The following is a 12,971-nucleotide window of genomic DNA, read 5'->3' on the forward strand; positions in this document are numbered from 1 at the left end:
CTGCCTGAGGGTCATGGAGGGAGTGAGAATCCCCTGACCATGACAGGGGAAGAACCACCCTGCCCCAGGGCAAGAAGGGGAGAGGCATTTGGCATCATCTGCTTTTGGTTTGTACCCTGATATAACCAAAAACTGAGACAAAACCCAAACTCTGATATTGTTCTGTCCTTGGAAAAGCCTTCCTCTCCAATCACCTTCTCTTTGGAGTTGTATTTTTTTTTTTTTTCCACACTGCCATGTTTTATTCATGTGGTGTGTTTAGATAGGGTCAGTTTGCTAAAAAATGTGGTGATGGCTTCCCTGCTCGGGGCCATCCATAAATGATGAGAAAATTCCTTCCAAGATGAGCAATTAGTTCTCAAGTTGGGGCACTCTGGGAGCTTCCAGAGTTGAGTTAATGATTTATAAAGATGTTTTCTCCTGTATGGTATCCATATGTTGCACGTGACCACTTTGGGCAGACTGTTAATTGGTGAGATGGATGTAAGGTATAGAATATGCAATTTATGATGTATTTGATGTTTTAAACTCTTGACTAGAACCTTATAGTTTGATTCCAATTTGCATTCAAGATATCTTTAAGAAGAACAAATCCCATATAAAAATGAGCAGCTATGCTGCTACTGGATAAAAAACTTGATTTTCTTTCTTTTTCTTTTTTTTTTTTTTTTTTTTTTTTTTTAAATTTTCTTCTAAGGCAAAGAGAAACTGATGAAAATAGCAGAGTTTATCCTTTTGGAGTCCAATAGATGTATTTTGGCACCCAGAAGAACTATTTTCTCCTTCAGGAATTGGGTGCAACTAGTGCAAAATTCCAGATACCCTGACTTTACAAGAATTACAGAATATAAATAGATTTTTTTTCCTTTTAAGTAATGTCTTTAAAAAAAAATAGCAATATATTTAAGTTTTTTTTGTTTGTTTTTAGAAATTTTGGGAACAGTGCTCTCTGCTCTCACAAATTGTAAAATACGAAGTAAATTACTGTGGTTTCCTCAGATCTCTGTGTGGAACTGGAGGGGTTGGAAGAGGGTGACTGATCCCTGCTCCTCTGGAATTCATGGCATGTGTGCACCTGGGCTCTTGGCAGAACTGTGTTTGGAATAAGCAGGACAATATAGCACATAATTGACAATAGAACAGCATCCCTGCCCTGATTCACAGCCACTGGAACTGCTCAGTCCACACTCTGAAATGTGGATTTTACCAGTGAGAAATGAAAATTACTAACTGGCAGCGAGGCAGTGAAGCAAAATGCATTATGTATGAAACAGGTGATCTTGACAATTGCCATTCCAAAGGATTTGACACAAATGACTGAAATCAGATTGAATTCCATTTTATAACAAATAAAAATGTGTTTTACTTTGGAGTGCATCCAACAGCCACACGCGTGGTGTCACATGGTTTCTTGTTGTAGCCCCATATTCTCTCACCACTGGCTCCTAGATGATTTTCCTTTGGTTTGTTTTAGCAGAGATTCAATTTTCAGATTTGAGGCATGAACAGATTTTCAAGTACCAAAACCAGAGCAATTTCCACTTGATTGGTAAAATGTATTCATGTAGTACAAACACACAAATAAAATGCAAAGGAAATGACATTATGAATCATACCATTAACAACTTGATTGTTTGTAATGTTTTTAGAAGTCAGACATTGAGTTATAGCAAATATGTATTTGAGTTTGCAGAGTAAAGTAGTGTTCACTTTGGAGTTGTTATTGTCTGCAGCTTTGTAGGGGGTTTGGTGTTGGGTTTGGTTTGATTTTTAGGTGTTTTTTACTCTTTTTTTTTTTTCTTTTTCTATTTGTTCAGGCATCCCATTATTTCTTTCTAAGAAAAAGAAAATAGCCATTAGAGAGATCTTCAGCTTTTTCCCCAAGATTTCTGTTCTCAACCTTTAGCTTTTATGCAGCTCCAATGTGAAAATGTTCCACTGCTAAAAGCAGGACCATTTCCTAGTGTCACTGGTATATAAATAAATTGACACTGCATATTCTCACAGGTCTCTGAAATAATTTACAGGATATTTTTAAAGTATTTTCTGGGTGGCTGCTAGATGCATTTTCCCATATGTGGACTGCACTTACTCTTCTAGTTTAAAAGGGACTTCAGCTTTAAAGGGATTAATTTGCAACAATTAAAATAAATTACTCCTTATGCCATATATCAATGTGATTGAGTTTAATTTGTTCAGCATACTCACTGCTTGTTGGGTATTTGTAATTCTGCTCACTGTTTCCAGCATTTTGATACAAGTTTTAATCAACACTCTTCCTATTAGCTGCCGATTACTATCAGGAATAAAGAATTCTATCTAAGAATTTATCAGTTACTTGTTTTACACACCTTGGCTGCTTCTTCATGTGGCTTGAAGAACCTGTGTTTTGGTCATTCAGTTTTTATTTCCTCAAGTGAAGAACATTTCTTACTCTTTGTGTTGGAAAAATAATAAAAATAACTAAAAATACTCTAAATAGAATCAGGAGAGCACACAACTGTAAGCAAACTGTGCCTCTCACTTACTTAATTCTTTTGTTGACTTAAATGGGTGTGGGGTGATGTTTTCTCCTGGTGAGAAGAATTTCCAGATTCATTTTGTTCATCACTGAAGAAAAATCAAATTAAAGAAACCTCATTGAAGTCAATACCATCACGCTCATAAAAAATAGATCAAAGAATGAATCAGTCCCTCAGTGGATTTAGAGTAAAATCATATGAGGGAATGAATTTGAAAGTCCTGATAATATAACAAATTGTCTGTTTCTCTTTGAGGTAGGTCTTTTTCTTTGAGTATGATAATAAAATATCCCGTGCAGGGAGTGGATTCTGTGGGTAAATATTAATGGCTGCAAATAATTTATGTTTGAAACACTATGGAGAGTGACAGTGAGTTTAGGCTAGTTGGTGGCATTTGTGCCTCAAAAAAATGAGGGGGGTTTCTGTCAGGCAGCAGCTTTGTGGTGTTTCTTATTGCCATCAAAACCTGTGAAATACCTGTAATTCTGTACCTTTTTAAAAGCCAGTCCCATCAAACCCAGCCAGTTCCTTAAATGGCACCTGAGCCGTGGTGGCAAAGGGGAGACCTTGCTGTGTGCAGCCAGGTCTTGGTTTGTTTATGGCAACCAAAAACACCCCAACCCAACAACCAAAACCTAAACCACTTACAGCATCAAAACGTTCTCACTTTGGGATAAAGCTGAAATCCACATCAGCGTGGTCCAAGGATTCAAAGCCTGTGCCTAATTATCAGTGGGCACTTTGGAGGGAGCCCCAGCGACGTGGAAGAATTGCAAATATCTGTCTCATCAGTGAAATAATGTAATAATCGTGGTCTTGAGTGGCAGATGGAGCTGTGTCATGGGGATCTTTTGCTCTGAGAAACACCATTTTAATACAGGGATTTAAATATTCCTGTTTAAGGAGCCCACGGTGGATTAGCAGCAAATGAAAAGGATATGATATTGAAAAAGTGTGGTGTGCTAGCTAAATTTGTCCAAGTAATTAAAATAGGTTCAGGAATATAAAGATAAGAATGGGAGTGATATTTTCAGGATTTCTTCTCTACTATGATTTTAATAATTGGATATTGATGTAGCTTTGGACTTTAATATTCCTAATTTTTATAAATATGATACCTTTTTCTTTGAACTTGATATGGCAGTTACAAAACATCACCACAGCGTGTTTGTTCTACTCTAATTCAAATCTGAATCCAAGTATCAAGAAATGGTGTTGTGTTTCTAATCTGAAGTGGACACCTGAACTCTTCTAACCCCTTTCCAATTTTTCTGACATCCTCTTAAGGAAGAAATGACAAGTTCTGTAATAAGGTAAAGGCTCAGGTGGGACCAGATGGAGCCTTGTATATGAGGAACAGATTTAGTTTCTACCTTCATATCCTGCTCCATTGTGTAGTTACAGCTTTTATATTCTGTCTACGTTTCAAGGTATGATTTGACAGCTGCTAAATGAAGAGAATAATGAACAGTGCTAATATTTAAATGACACCATTAATATTTGGTGTATTGGACAAAATAGCAGGTACATTTGAGTGCACAGACAGCCAGATGAAGAAAAGCAATTTTAAACTTCTTTTGCCCCTCCTCCCCTCCATCTTGTCCATCTGGGCCATTTGCCTTCCTAGTTGGGAAGTCAGCAGCACAGACAGCAATGCATTCTCTTGAAAGCTGGGAAAATGGTTTGGCAAGCTTCACGTTACCTTCTGTTAAACAATTTGATTTGTTCTTAATTTTTTTTTTTTAACCTCCTCAAAAGCGTGAGCGAGTGCTGGAACCCGCGAAAGGTCCTTTAGACTTGGGCTGCCCTGTTCAGCCTTCTGTACTTCTGTGTTCCCTCAGTGTTCCAGGCTGGAACACCCTGATTTCAGAAATGCCTGGAAAGTGCCTCTTGCTCCTGTTCTGTGCACTGCTGTTGCCATAGTATCCCTATCAGAGCTATGGCACAAATGACAGGCAACGTACAGCTATGACTTTATAAATAGGATTCTGGGAGAGCAACACTTTCCTCACAACACAAGATATTCTATTCTATATCCAAGCAGCAAACTTGTGTCACGTTGGGATTTTTTCTCCTTAAAGGCCTACAGCTCTGGAACAGAGCTTCAAAACTGTTACTAGACTTATTTTGAAAGAAAAAAAAAAATAAGAAAATAGTGTATTGTAAAGAAGTTCAAGCATTGTAAATAATTGTTGGTTGTTTTTTCCTGCTAAACTAACCCTGTCTATTACATGTCTGTACCCTTTAGTCACTCAGAAAAATCTGTGACAGCAAAAGTCACCACAAAATTCATGCTAGCATTTATCTAACATGGTTAATAAGTGTGCTGTGCTGTTTTTTCATGCTTTGAAGTATTTTCTTTACTATGACACAAGAAGAATGTCAATAGAGCAGTTCAAACTTGGTTTAAAGTGAGTAAGAGTGTGCATAAGAATGCAATGCCAAGTTCCACCCTGCAGTCTTCCTTACAAAAACTCTTTGAGTCCTGCTGTTGTTATTTTATAATCCCTGGGAACTTCACTGCAGATGAAACTGGGGTTAAAGGCTTATCATTTACTTTGAATATAAAGTATCTCCTGGCATGATCTCAACTTTCAGAACTGATTCAGGAATATTGTTGATGAACTCTTTAGATTGTTGCATTTATGTACTCATTCTCATATTGTTTTAGAAACAAATTCCTTAATGCATTTATTTGGATGATTTATATACCTGTTTATACAATATTTTTACATCATTATCATTTATCAGCAATACTTGCATCGGTATTGCCATAGAAGAATTTGGGATTGAGGCTAGAATTTGGTTTATATTTATGGTTGGTGTTGGGTTTTTTTTCATTTCCTCCCCTCAGAAATGTAAATTTAAAATATTGTTCTATAAACATCAGGATTTGAAGGGTATTATAACCCTGTTGTGTTATTTTTCATTTTAATTTCTAACAGAGAGGAGGAAGTGGCAAAATAGTTCCTTCTGGCATGCACAAAACATGCAACCATTCTGATTTTTCTTTTTTTTCTTTAGGGCAGCATTTAAATATAAACCTTTTACTGTAACATATCCATTTTTATTTGTGTTTTCCATAGGAAACAATGTAAATACATTTATTTCAGTAATAATGGATGCAAAGGTGTGCTTTCCTGAAATAAAAGCTCTCTGCATGTTGAATGTATGTGGGAAATTGCTTCCGTTTGATGACAATTGCTGGAGCTGCATTTAAAGAGATGCAGTTAATAAATCAAACAATAAGTTATAAATATATTTATATTATTTATTATATATCAATAATAGATCTGCATAATACATTTATATTATATAATATAAAATATAGATATTATACATTATATTTTTATATTATATAATAAGTTAATAAAGCAAATAATAACCAGTTAATAAATCAAAGTTAATAAATCAAATTATAGCAGCCAAACGAATCCACTTGCACACTATCACCAAGTCATTCACTGGGCTCACACTGCTACCTTGGTGGTACCATAATGATGATCAGGAGCTGCTGATGACTTCCTTATTTGCATATTTTGAATGTGATATTATGATTTATAAAAACCTGTTGGTCCATTGCTTCACTCTGGGCACCTGGCTGGTGCTGCTTTGGGTGTTGTGAATCCCTGAAGTCCAGTGATCAATCAGGGAATTCCTGAAATGCCATCCCCTTGTCAGCAATCCCCTCCAGCTTCACTGAATTACTCAGGGAGCAAAGCCTTTTTCCCTAAGTGGAGACTTGCAGCATTTTTATTTCATGTATAATCACAAAAATGGTATTGTTTTCTCCTTTGGTTCAGTCATGAAGCCCGAAAATGCTGACGTGGGGATCCAAATGCAGATGGAGTTGGAATGTTCCGTGTCTGTCACTGCCTTCCAACCCAAAGCAGTTTGCAGTGTTTAAATGGAATAGCAATATTAATTGTTCCTGACCTGTTTCACTGCAAAATCAAAGCTTTGGTCTAAATTTCCCTGCAAGTGGCATTGCTGAGAGGCAGTAACTAACAGGTGGAGGCAATTACTGGCGCCAGGGATTTCTTCAACCACTGCAACTTGATCTGCAGAAGTAAATCAATCTGTGCTATGACAGGGAGAATAAAATGAGAAGAGACAGGAAACAGAATTACACTTTTACCTGCACAGTAAAAAGAATGTAGATGTGTTGGCACAGGTATATTTGAAACAGATGCTAACCTAAGGTTTCATTTACAAGAAAAATCACTTTACATGGAACTCTTGAACATTTACCTTAGAGAAATGCTATCCTAGCAGATCCTAAATTCTGGAATGGCAGAATTATGGGAAGATTAGGCAAATATTCTCTACATGGAGTTCAAGAGAGTGATTTATCTTTTAAAAATTCTTGGCTGAAGGCTGCATGCAGCTACACAGATATCTGTGTGTACCTGTAAGTCCTCCTATTCCACTTCCATTTTTCTCATGGTTGTTAAGAGCCTCAAGGCAAGAACATATTGTTATTCAGAAACCAGCTTGGAAAGTACAGATTTTTACAACAGGTTTGTATCTCCTTTTAAAGGTGGTGGTGTTCCAGAGTACTATGAACAGGCATCACCAAACTTAAAATTGTACGAAATTTCTTGCAATTCACTAGACAGATTTCCACACATTGTTGGCTGAAGTTTACCAGACTCCATTTGGATAATAACATTTTCTTGCCAGTTTAAGTTCCTGAATTTAAAATATCCAGATTTCTTTGTTGTTGTTAACAAACATTACATAATTTTGTCAGTCCAAAACTTAGGGGGCGAATTAAGACAAGCATTCTTCTATTCCCATATCTAGGCAAGAGGTATAAAAAGATCTGGTTCTCAGCAGATGGTTGCTTGCAAACTTCTTGCCTACTTTTTTCTTGGGAAATAGAAAAAAATGAGGACAATGTGGCAGAGAGATCAAAGGAAGACATTTTCCTAAGGAGCAAAGGAAAATCTCATGCTGGAAATAGGGGATTCCTGTACTTATTTCTTCATTCAATATGATCCAGCCCTAAAATTCTTACCTCAGTATTCAGTTAAGAGTTTCAAGTAAAAAGTTGTGCAAGAAATTTTATGCATATTTAGGAAGGATGGAGTCAAATGTGACTTCACTAATGAGGCTTTCAAACAGTTCACATTGTGGTAGCAGGAAAGGAGCTCCTTTAGCTCTTATCGCTTTGGGAACACAATATTCTGTGACTTTTAAAGGATTTTCCTTTCCCTTTTCCCAGCTCCTCCTGGCGTTCTACACGAATACTCATTAGTCATTCTGGAGATGGACTTGCTGTCTGGAACCTACCTCTTGGCAGTCCTGTTGGCCTGCATCGTGTTCCAATCTGGCGCACAGGAGAAGAATTACACCGTGCGGGAAGAACTGCCTGAAAATGTCCTCATTGGCAATCTGCTCAAGGATCTCAACCTAACGCTGGACCCTGACGTGCCCCTGTCCTCCCCGCTGCAGTTCAAGCTCGTGTACAAGACCGGGGACGTGCCCCTGGTGAGGGTGGAGGAGAACACCGGGGAGATCTTCACGGCTGCCAACCGCATCGACCGCGAGAAGCTGTGCGCCGGCATCCTCAGCGAGAACCGCTGCTTCTACGAGGTGGAGGTGGCTGTGCTGCCCGACGAGGTGTTCAGACTGGTCAAGATCAGGTTCCTGATCGAGGATATAAATGACAACGCCCCCCTTTTCCCCTCGACAGTTATTAACATCTCTATCCCTGAGAACACAGCCATTAATTCCCGCTACTCTGTCCCGTCTGCCATCGACCCGGACATCGGGGTGAACGGAATCCAGCATTATGAGCTCCTCAAGGTGCGTTTCTTTCATCCTTCTCTGTTGCTGTCTGTGTTGCTGTCCTCCCACAAGTGTTGCCAGTCCTCAACAACCCGTCAGAAAGCCAAAGCTGTGTGCTGCACGCAGCCACAGAAAGCCAAAGCTGTGAACTGCAGTTGTGGTGCGGTGCAGGTCCGTGTGAGAGTGTGAATCCGTAGCCCTGAGTGCATTCTGGTGCGTCTCACCCTCGCCCTGTGGGAAGCTGTTTATGTGCATGTGTAACTGTGTAACAGTGTGAGGAAACCTCCCCGTCTCGGTGAGCTCTGCACCAGCATTCAGAGTGTTTGGACACTTTGGCTGACAGTCTTCCTGGACCATTAAAAACGTGTCCTTATTGCCCCTGACACGACAGTGCCAAGTGCAGAAGTGTTCTGTGCTGGGTTTATGCCTCCCATTTTTATGGAGACATCCTTTATTTATGCCTCTCTTGCACAACTGGTGGACTTGAGCAGTAGAACTTGGCCCGGAAGTTGATGTGATGCTCATCTGTGTATTGATGAGCTTTTCCAGAGGGAAGGAGTCTGTTTGTCAGAGCAGCTTTGTAATGTCTGGGCAGGAGCAGCTCCAAATGTGCCAGTGACCTTGCAAAAGCAGATATTTCAAATTCTTGCTTCTTTTATTCTTTCTAGCAACTAACAGGGGAACTGGGATTAGGGAACAGAAGAATAATATAAACATGTGTGATGTTTATATAAACAAGAGTGTGTGATTGCTAAATAAATGATCACTTTTGTTTGAGTTACTGAAACAAACTTAAGAACAGGAAAGAAACTTACCCTGAAATGTTGGGGGGAAGCTGAAATTGCTCTCAGTTCCTTTGATTTGGAATAGGGAACTATTTTGTGGTTTGGCTTCTCAGCCAGCAATCTGAGCCCCCTTACTGCCAGAAGAATATAGCTTATATTATCCAATATATTGCTTGACTGGCTGGATAGCTGATATTCACTGATACCAGTACTTACTAGCAATTTAATAAAAAAATAAAGCTCTGCCTTTTTTTAGCTCTTTTAAATTGCTTGGAAGTAATTGTGGCAGTGTGGGTGCTAAGGAGTGACAAAGACATAAAAATCTCTTTCAGGAAACTGCATCCCACTGGGCATTTCTGGCTAGCTAGCAAAAAATATATGTATAAAAAAAAAGATCCCACACCTATCTGTCTGCTCTCAAGGAACTTAAAACTTTCCAAGAACTCACTGTAATGTTTGAAATCTTTGCTGTAAGCTCTTTAAAACCTTTCCTAGGTTATAGGAGAGCAGGTGTATCTACGTGTGTGGGTTTTGTTTGGGGTTTTTTAGCTGGCTAAGCAGAAGCACCCAGTAGGGCAGAGTGTTCTTTATGTGGCATATTCAATGAGATTTTGGGGAATGGATAACAGCATATTAAATAAATAACAGTAGGAGTAGAAAATAATGAAAAAGCCAGGGTTACACACAAAATGGGGCAAAATAATACCCAGTCTGAATAGAGAAATGTGAGTTATCTGACAGAAAAGTGCTGTTATTGTAGGAAAAGGAAAACTGTAGAAAATGGCAGAATCAGGAGTTCCTGGGCCTGATGAGCAACAGTCCAGATCACCACAATAACAATCTTGTTTTGTGAGCTTATTTTTGGCCTGTGCATTCAGAGGGAGAATGTACCAGACCAGCAGAGTGGGAGCACATTTGTGTCACACGAGTGGGAGCTCGTCTGAAATCCAACCTGCAGCTCTGCCCGAGGCAGGGCAGGGCACAGGGCTTGGCTGGAGATGCAGGGCAACACGAGAGGGTCTGCCTGAGAGGGCTTTCACCAAGAAATGTGCAAATGACTTAAACATCAAATTATTTCATTTTTAATTAGGGAAAAAAAAAAGAATAAAAAAGGATGAGTTACATGTTTATTCAAGTGTCTCTGAGAAAACTGCTTTTGCCACACAATGGAAAGGAAGGTAGTGAGGTTGAACACACACTGGTATGGACTGGAAGTTCTGAAGTCTTGTGCTGCATGTGCTGCAAACAAAATAATTTGTGAAATCACAGCCCTATAGGCAGATCTTCTGAAAGAATTAATTGCATTTTTCTCTTGAATGCCTGTTGGTCAGGTATTTTTTGAATTATGGATCGACTGCCTTTAAATGAGCCAGCAATTTCACATACCTTGAAAATGATCTGTAAAAACCAAAAGGAAGTTTCTGACAGCCAGACACCATTTGGAATAGTATTTCCAGATGTTATTCTACTGGTAATTTGCAGAATGTTAATATCAATCATAAAATGGATTTAACAAAAAAACAAACAGTAGAAATAAAAGATTCTGGCGAGCAGGCAGGAAATACGGCCAGTATTTCCTACAGCAAGGGAGGTCCAGGAAGATAATTAGTGGGATTAAGCACCTTTCCTATGAGGAAAAGCTGAAAAAATTGGGATTCTTCAGCCTGGAGAAAAGAAGGCTCCAGAGTGACTTCATTGAGGCCTTTCAGTACCTGGAGGGGCTGCAAGAGGGACTTTGGACACAGCCTGGAGAGACAAGACAAGGGGGAAAGGCTTTGTTCTGACAGAAAATCGGTTTAAATTGGATATTGGGAAGAAATCCTTCCCTGTGAGGGTGGGCAGGCCCTGGCACAGGTGCCCAGAGAGGCCCCTGGATCCCTGGCAGTGCCCAGGGCCAGGCTGGAAGGGGCTTGGAGCAGCCTGGGACAGTGGGAGGTGTCCCTGCCTCTGTAGTTTTTGGGAAGGTAACAGTCATGTGTTACAACATTTCCTCACTTTCACTTTTTTTACACTTACCTTACTGCCCCTCTCATGGGTATGGAAAAGTTAATTTTTGTATTTGATTTTCTTTGCAAACTAGATAAGAAATTATAAGGTCTTTAAATTATAAGCACTTTTTCTTTTTTTTTCTCCTTTTCTTCTTCTTCTTTTTTTTTTTTTTTTTTTAATTATTCTCCTCTTATTAAAACCCCTTAAAACAGCAGAAAACAAAACTTTGTAAAGAAATATATTCTTGTATTTTGGATTCAGTGGAAGCTTTGTAAAGCAGGATTTGATTTATTTAAAACAAGACAGTGCTTTAATTACCACACTGATTAACACTCATTTTTTGCCTGCCTGCATTTTATCAAGGCGTACCTGAATTGAAAATAACTTCTTTCTATGTGACTGATTCATGGTACCTCATCCTCAGAACTTTCTGTGGCTCTGATTTTCTTGACCCTGTTTGAAACACATGAACTCTAAAAAGGCAACAGTTTTACTGTTAATAGAAAAGAGGAGACAGTCACGCAGAGCTTCTCGCTGTTCCCAAAGCTGCTGTGCCTGGCATTATAAAAGATGGTGTTTCTCTGCTGAGATGCCCCAAGGTGACCATAGAGGGAGTGACATTAAGGTTTCACATGATAAACAATGTTTGCTGTGAACGAGGGGAGGAGGGAGAACTCAGATATTATTTAACAATAGAAGAAAATTCATTTAGAATGAGAAATAGCTGGATTGGGGAAGAGGATGGCGTAGCACTGATGGTGGGAGCTGGTAGGTGCAGCTAAGACAAGAAATAAATGGCCAGTTGGAAACCCAACCATTTTTGTCTCAGCTGAGATAACTACTGTAAGTATAAATGGGAAATGATAGGGAAAAAAGAGCTGGGCATTCATAAATAGAAGTGGTTTGTGAAAACAGTGGGATGCAAGAGCAAATTGTGCATTGAAACCTTAATAAACAGTGATTTCTGAGTGGGGATGAAGCTACAAATCCCAATGTTCTGCTTTAAGCCAGGGGGCAGCCCAGCCTGCAGGGCTTTGTTCACCTCTTCAGGGCAGTCCCATTGTTTACAGACTGAAATAAAATGTGCATTGTGTTGGGCAGTGCCACCACGGTGCCATAAATACCTGCTTGCTGTTGTTGATTACATTGTTCCAGCATGCTTACATCTGAGCTCAAGGCAAGCTGATATTTAGTATTACCTATTAATACACTTCACATTTATAGGTGTCACAGGCCTCTGCTTTGACTGCAAAGATTTTAGTGTGAAGCATTTCTTTGTTCTCTTAGATGTTATAAAGGCCAGCTGGTTCAGAACAGGCTTTGAATAGAAAAGGACTCTCACAAGTGCACGTTTTAAATAATATTTTAATTAATTGATTGCTTAGCATTTCTTGTCAGCTAGGTATACCATGTACACTAGAAGTTGCAGAGGTGCAACAGGAACATTTTCTTCTGTGAGCTGATCCTGCGTGCTAATATGTTCTTCCTTTAATCCTTTGCAGTCTGGGGGAAATTAGATTGGTGTTGCTGTTCCATTACTCTTACCTGTTACAGTAATGTTGCTGTATTTACCTATCAGAAGCAGCTGGTGCATCCCTTCTAGAATAATATGATAATCTCTTTGTAGCTGTCAGTTCATACCTCTGTAGTCTGACAAAATAGATTCCTGCTCAGCCTTGCCTCTGACGAGGAGAGTTTCATCTCGCTGCTCTAGATCATCTTGGTGATGCCTCTCAATAGAAGATATCCCCTCTTTCTGATACAGTTTGTCAATTCCACGACCCATGGAAGATGGAAATCACAGTTCTTCATCATACTTCAAGCATCATATTTCATGTTTGCAACTGGTTATTTCTGCGCCACGCAGCAGTCTTGGGTCAAG

At 39.2% G+C, this 12,971-nt stretch overlaps 1 protein-coding gene across 1 annotated transcript in view; it reads left to right on the forward strand.

Annotated features, from left to right (window-relative positions):
* The first annotated feature begins 7,793 nt into the window (after positions 1-7,793).
* Positions 7,794-12,971, forward strand: part of PCDH11X (protocadherin 11 X-linked) — a 383,656-nt gene continuing 378,478 nt past the window's right edge. Inside the window, exon 1 of the mRNA XM_053990341.1 lies at positions 7,794-8,333. Coding sequence (XP_053846316.1) covers positions 7,794-8,333 — 540 coding nt within the window. The remainder of the gene's footprint in view (positions 8,334-12,971) is intronic.

This window comes from Vidua macroura, chromosome 14 (genome assembly GCF_024509145.1).
Source record: "Vidua macroura isolate BioBank_ID:100142 chromosome 14, ASM2450914v1, whole genome shotgun sequence".
In the NCBI taxonomy this organism is placed as follows: Eukaryota; Metazoa; Chordata; class Aves; order Passeriformes; family Viduidae; genus Vidua; species Vidua macroura.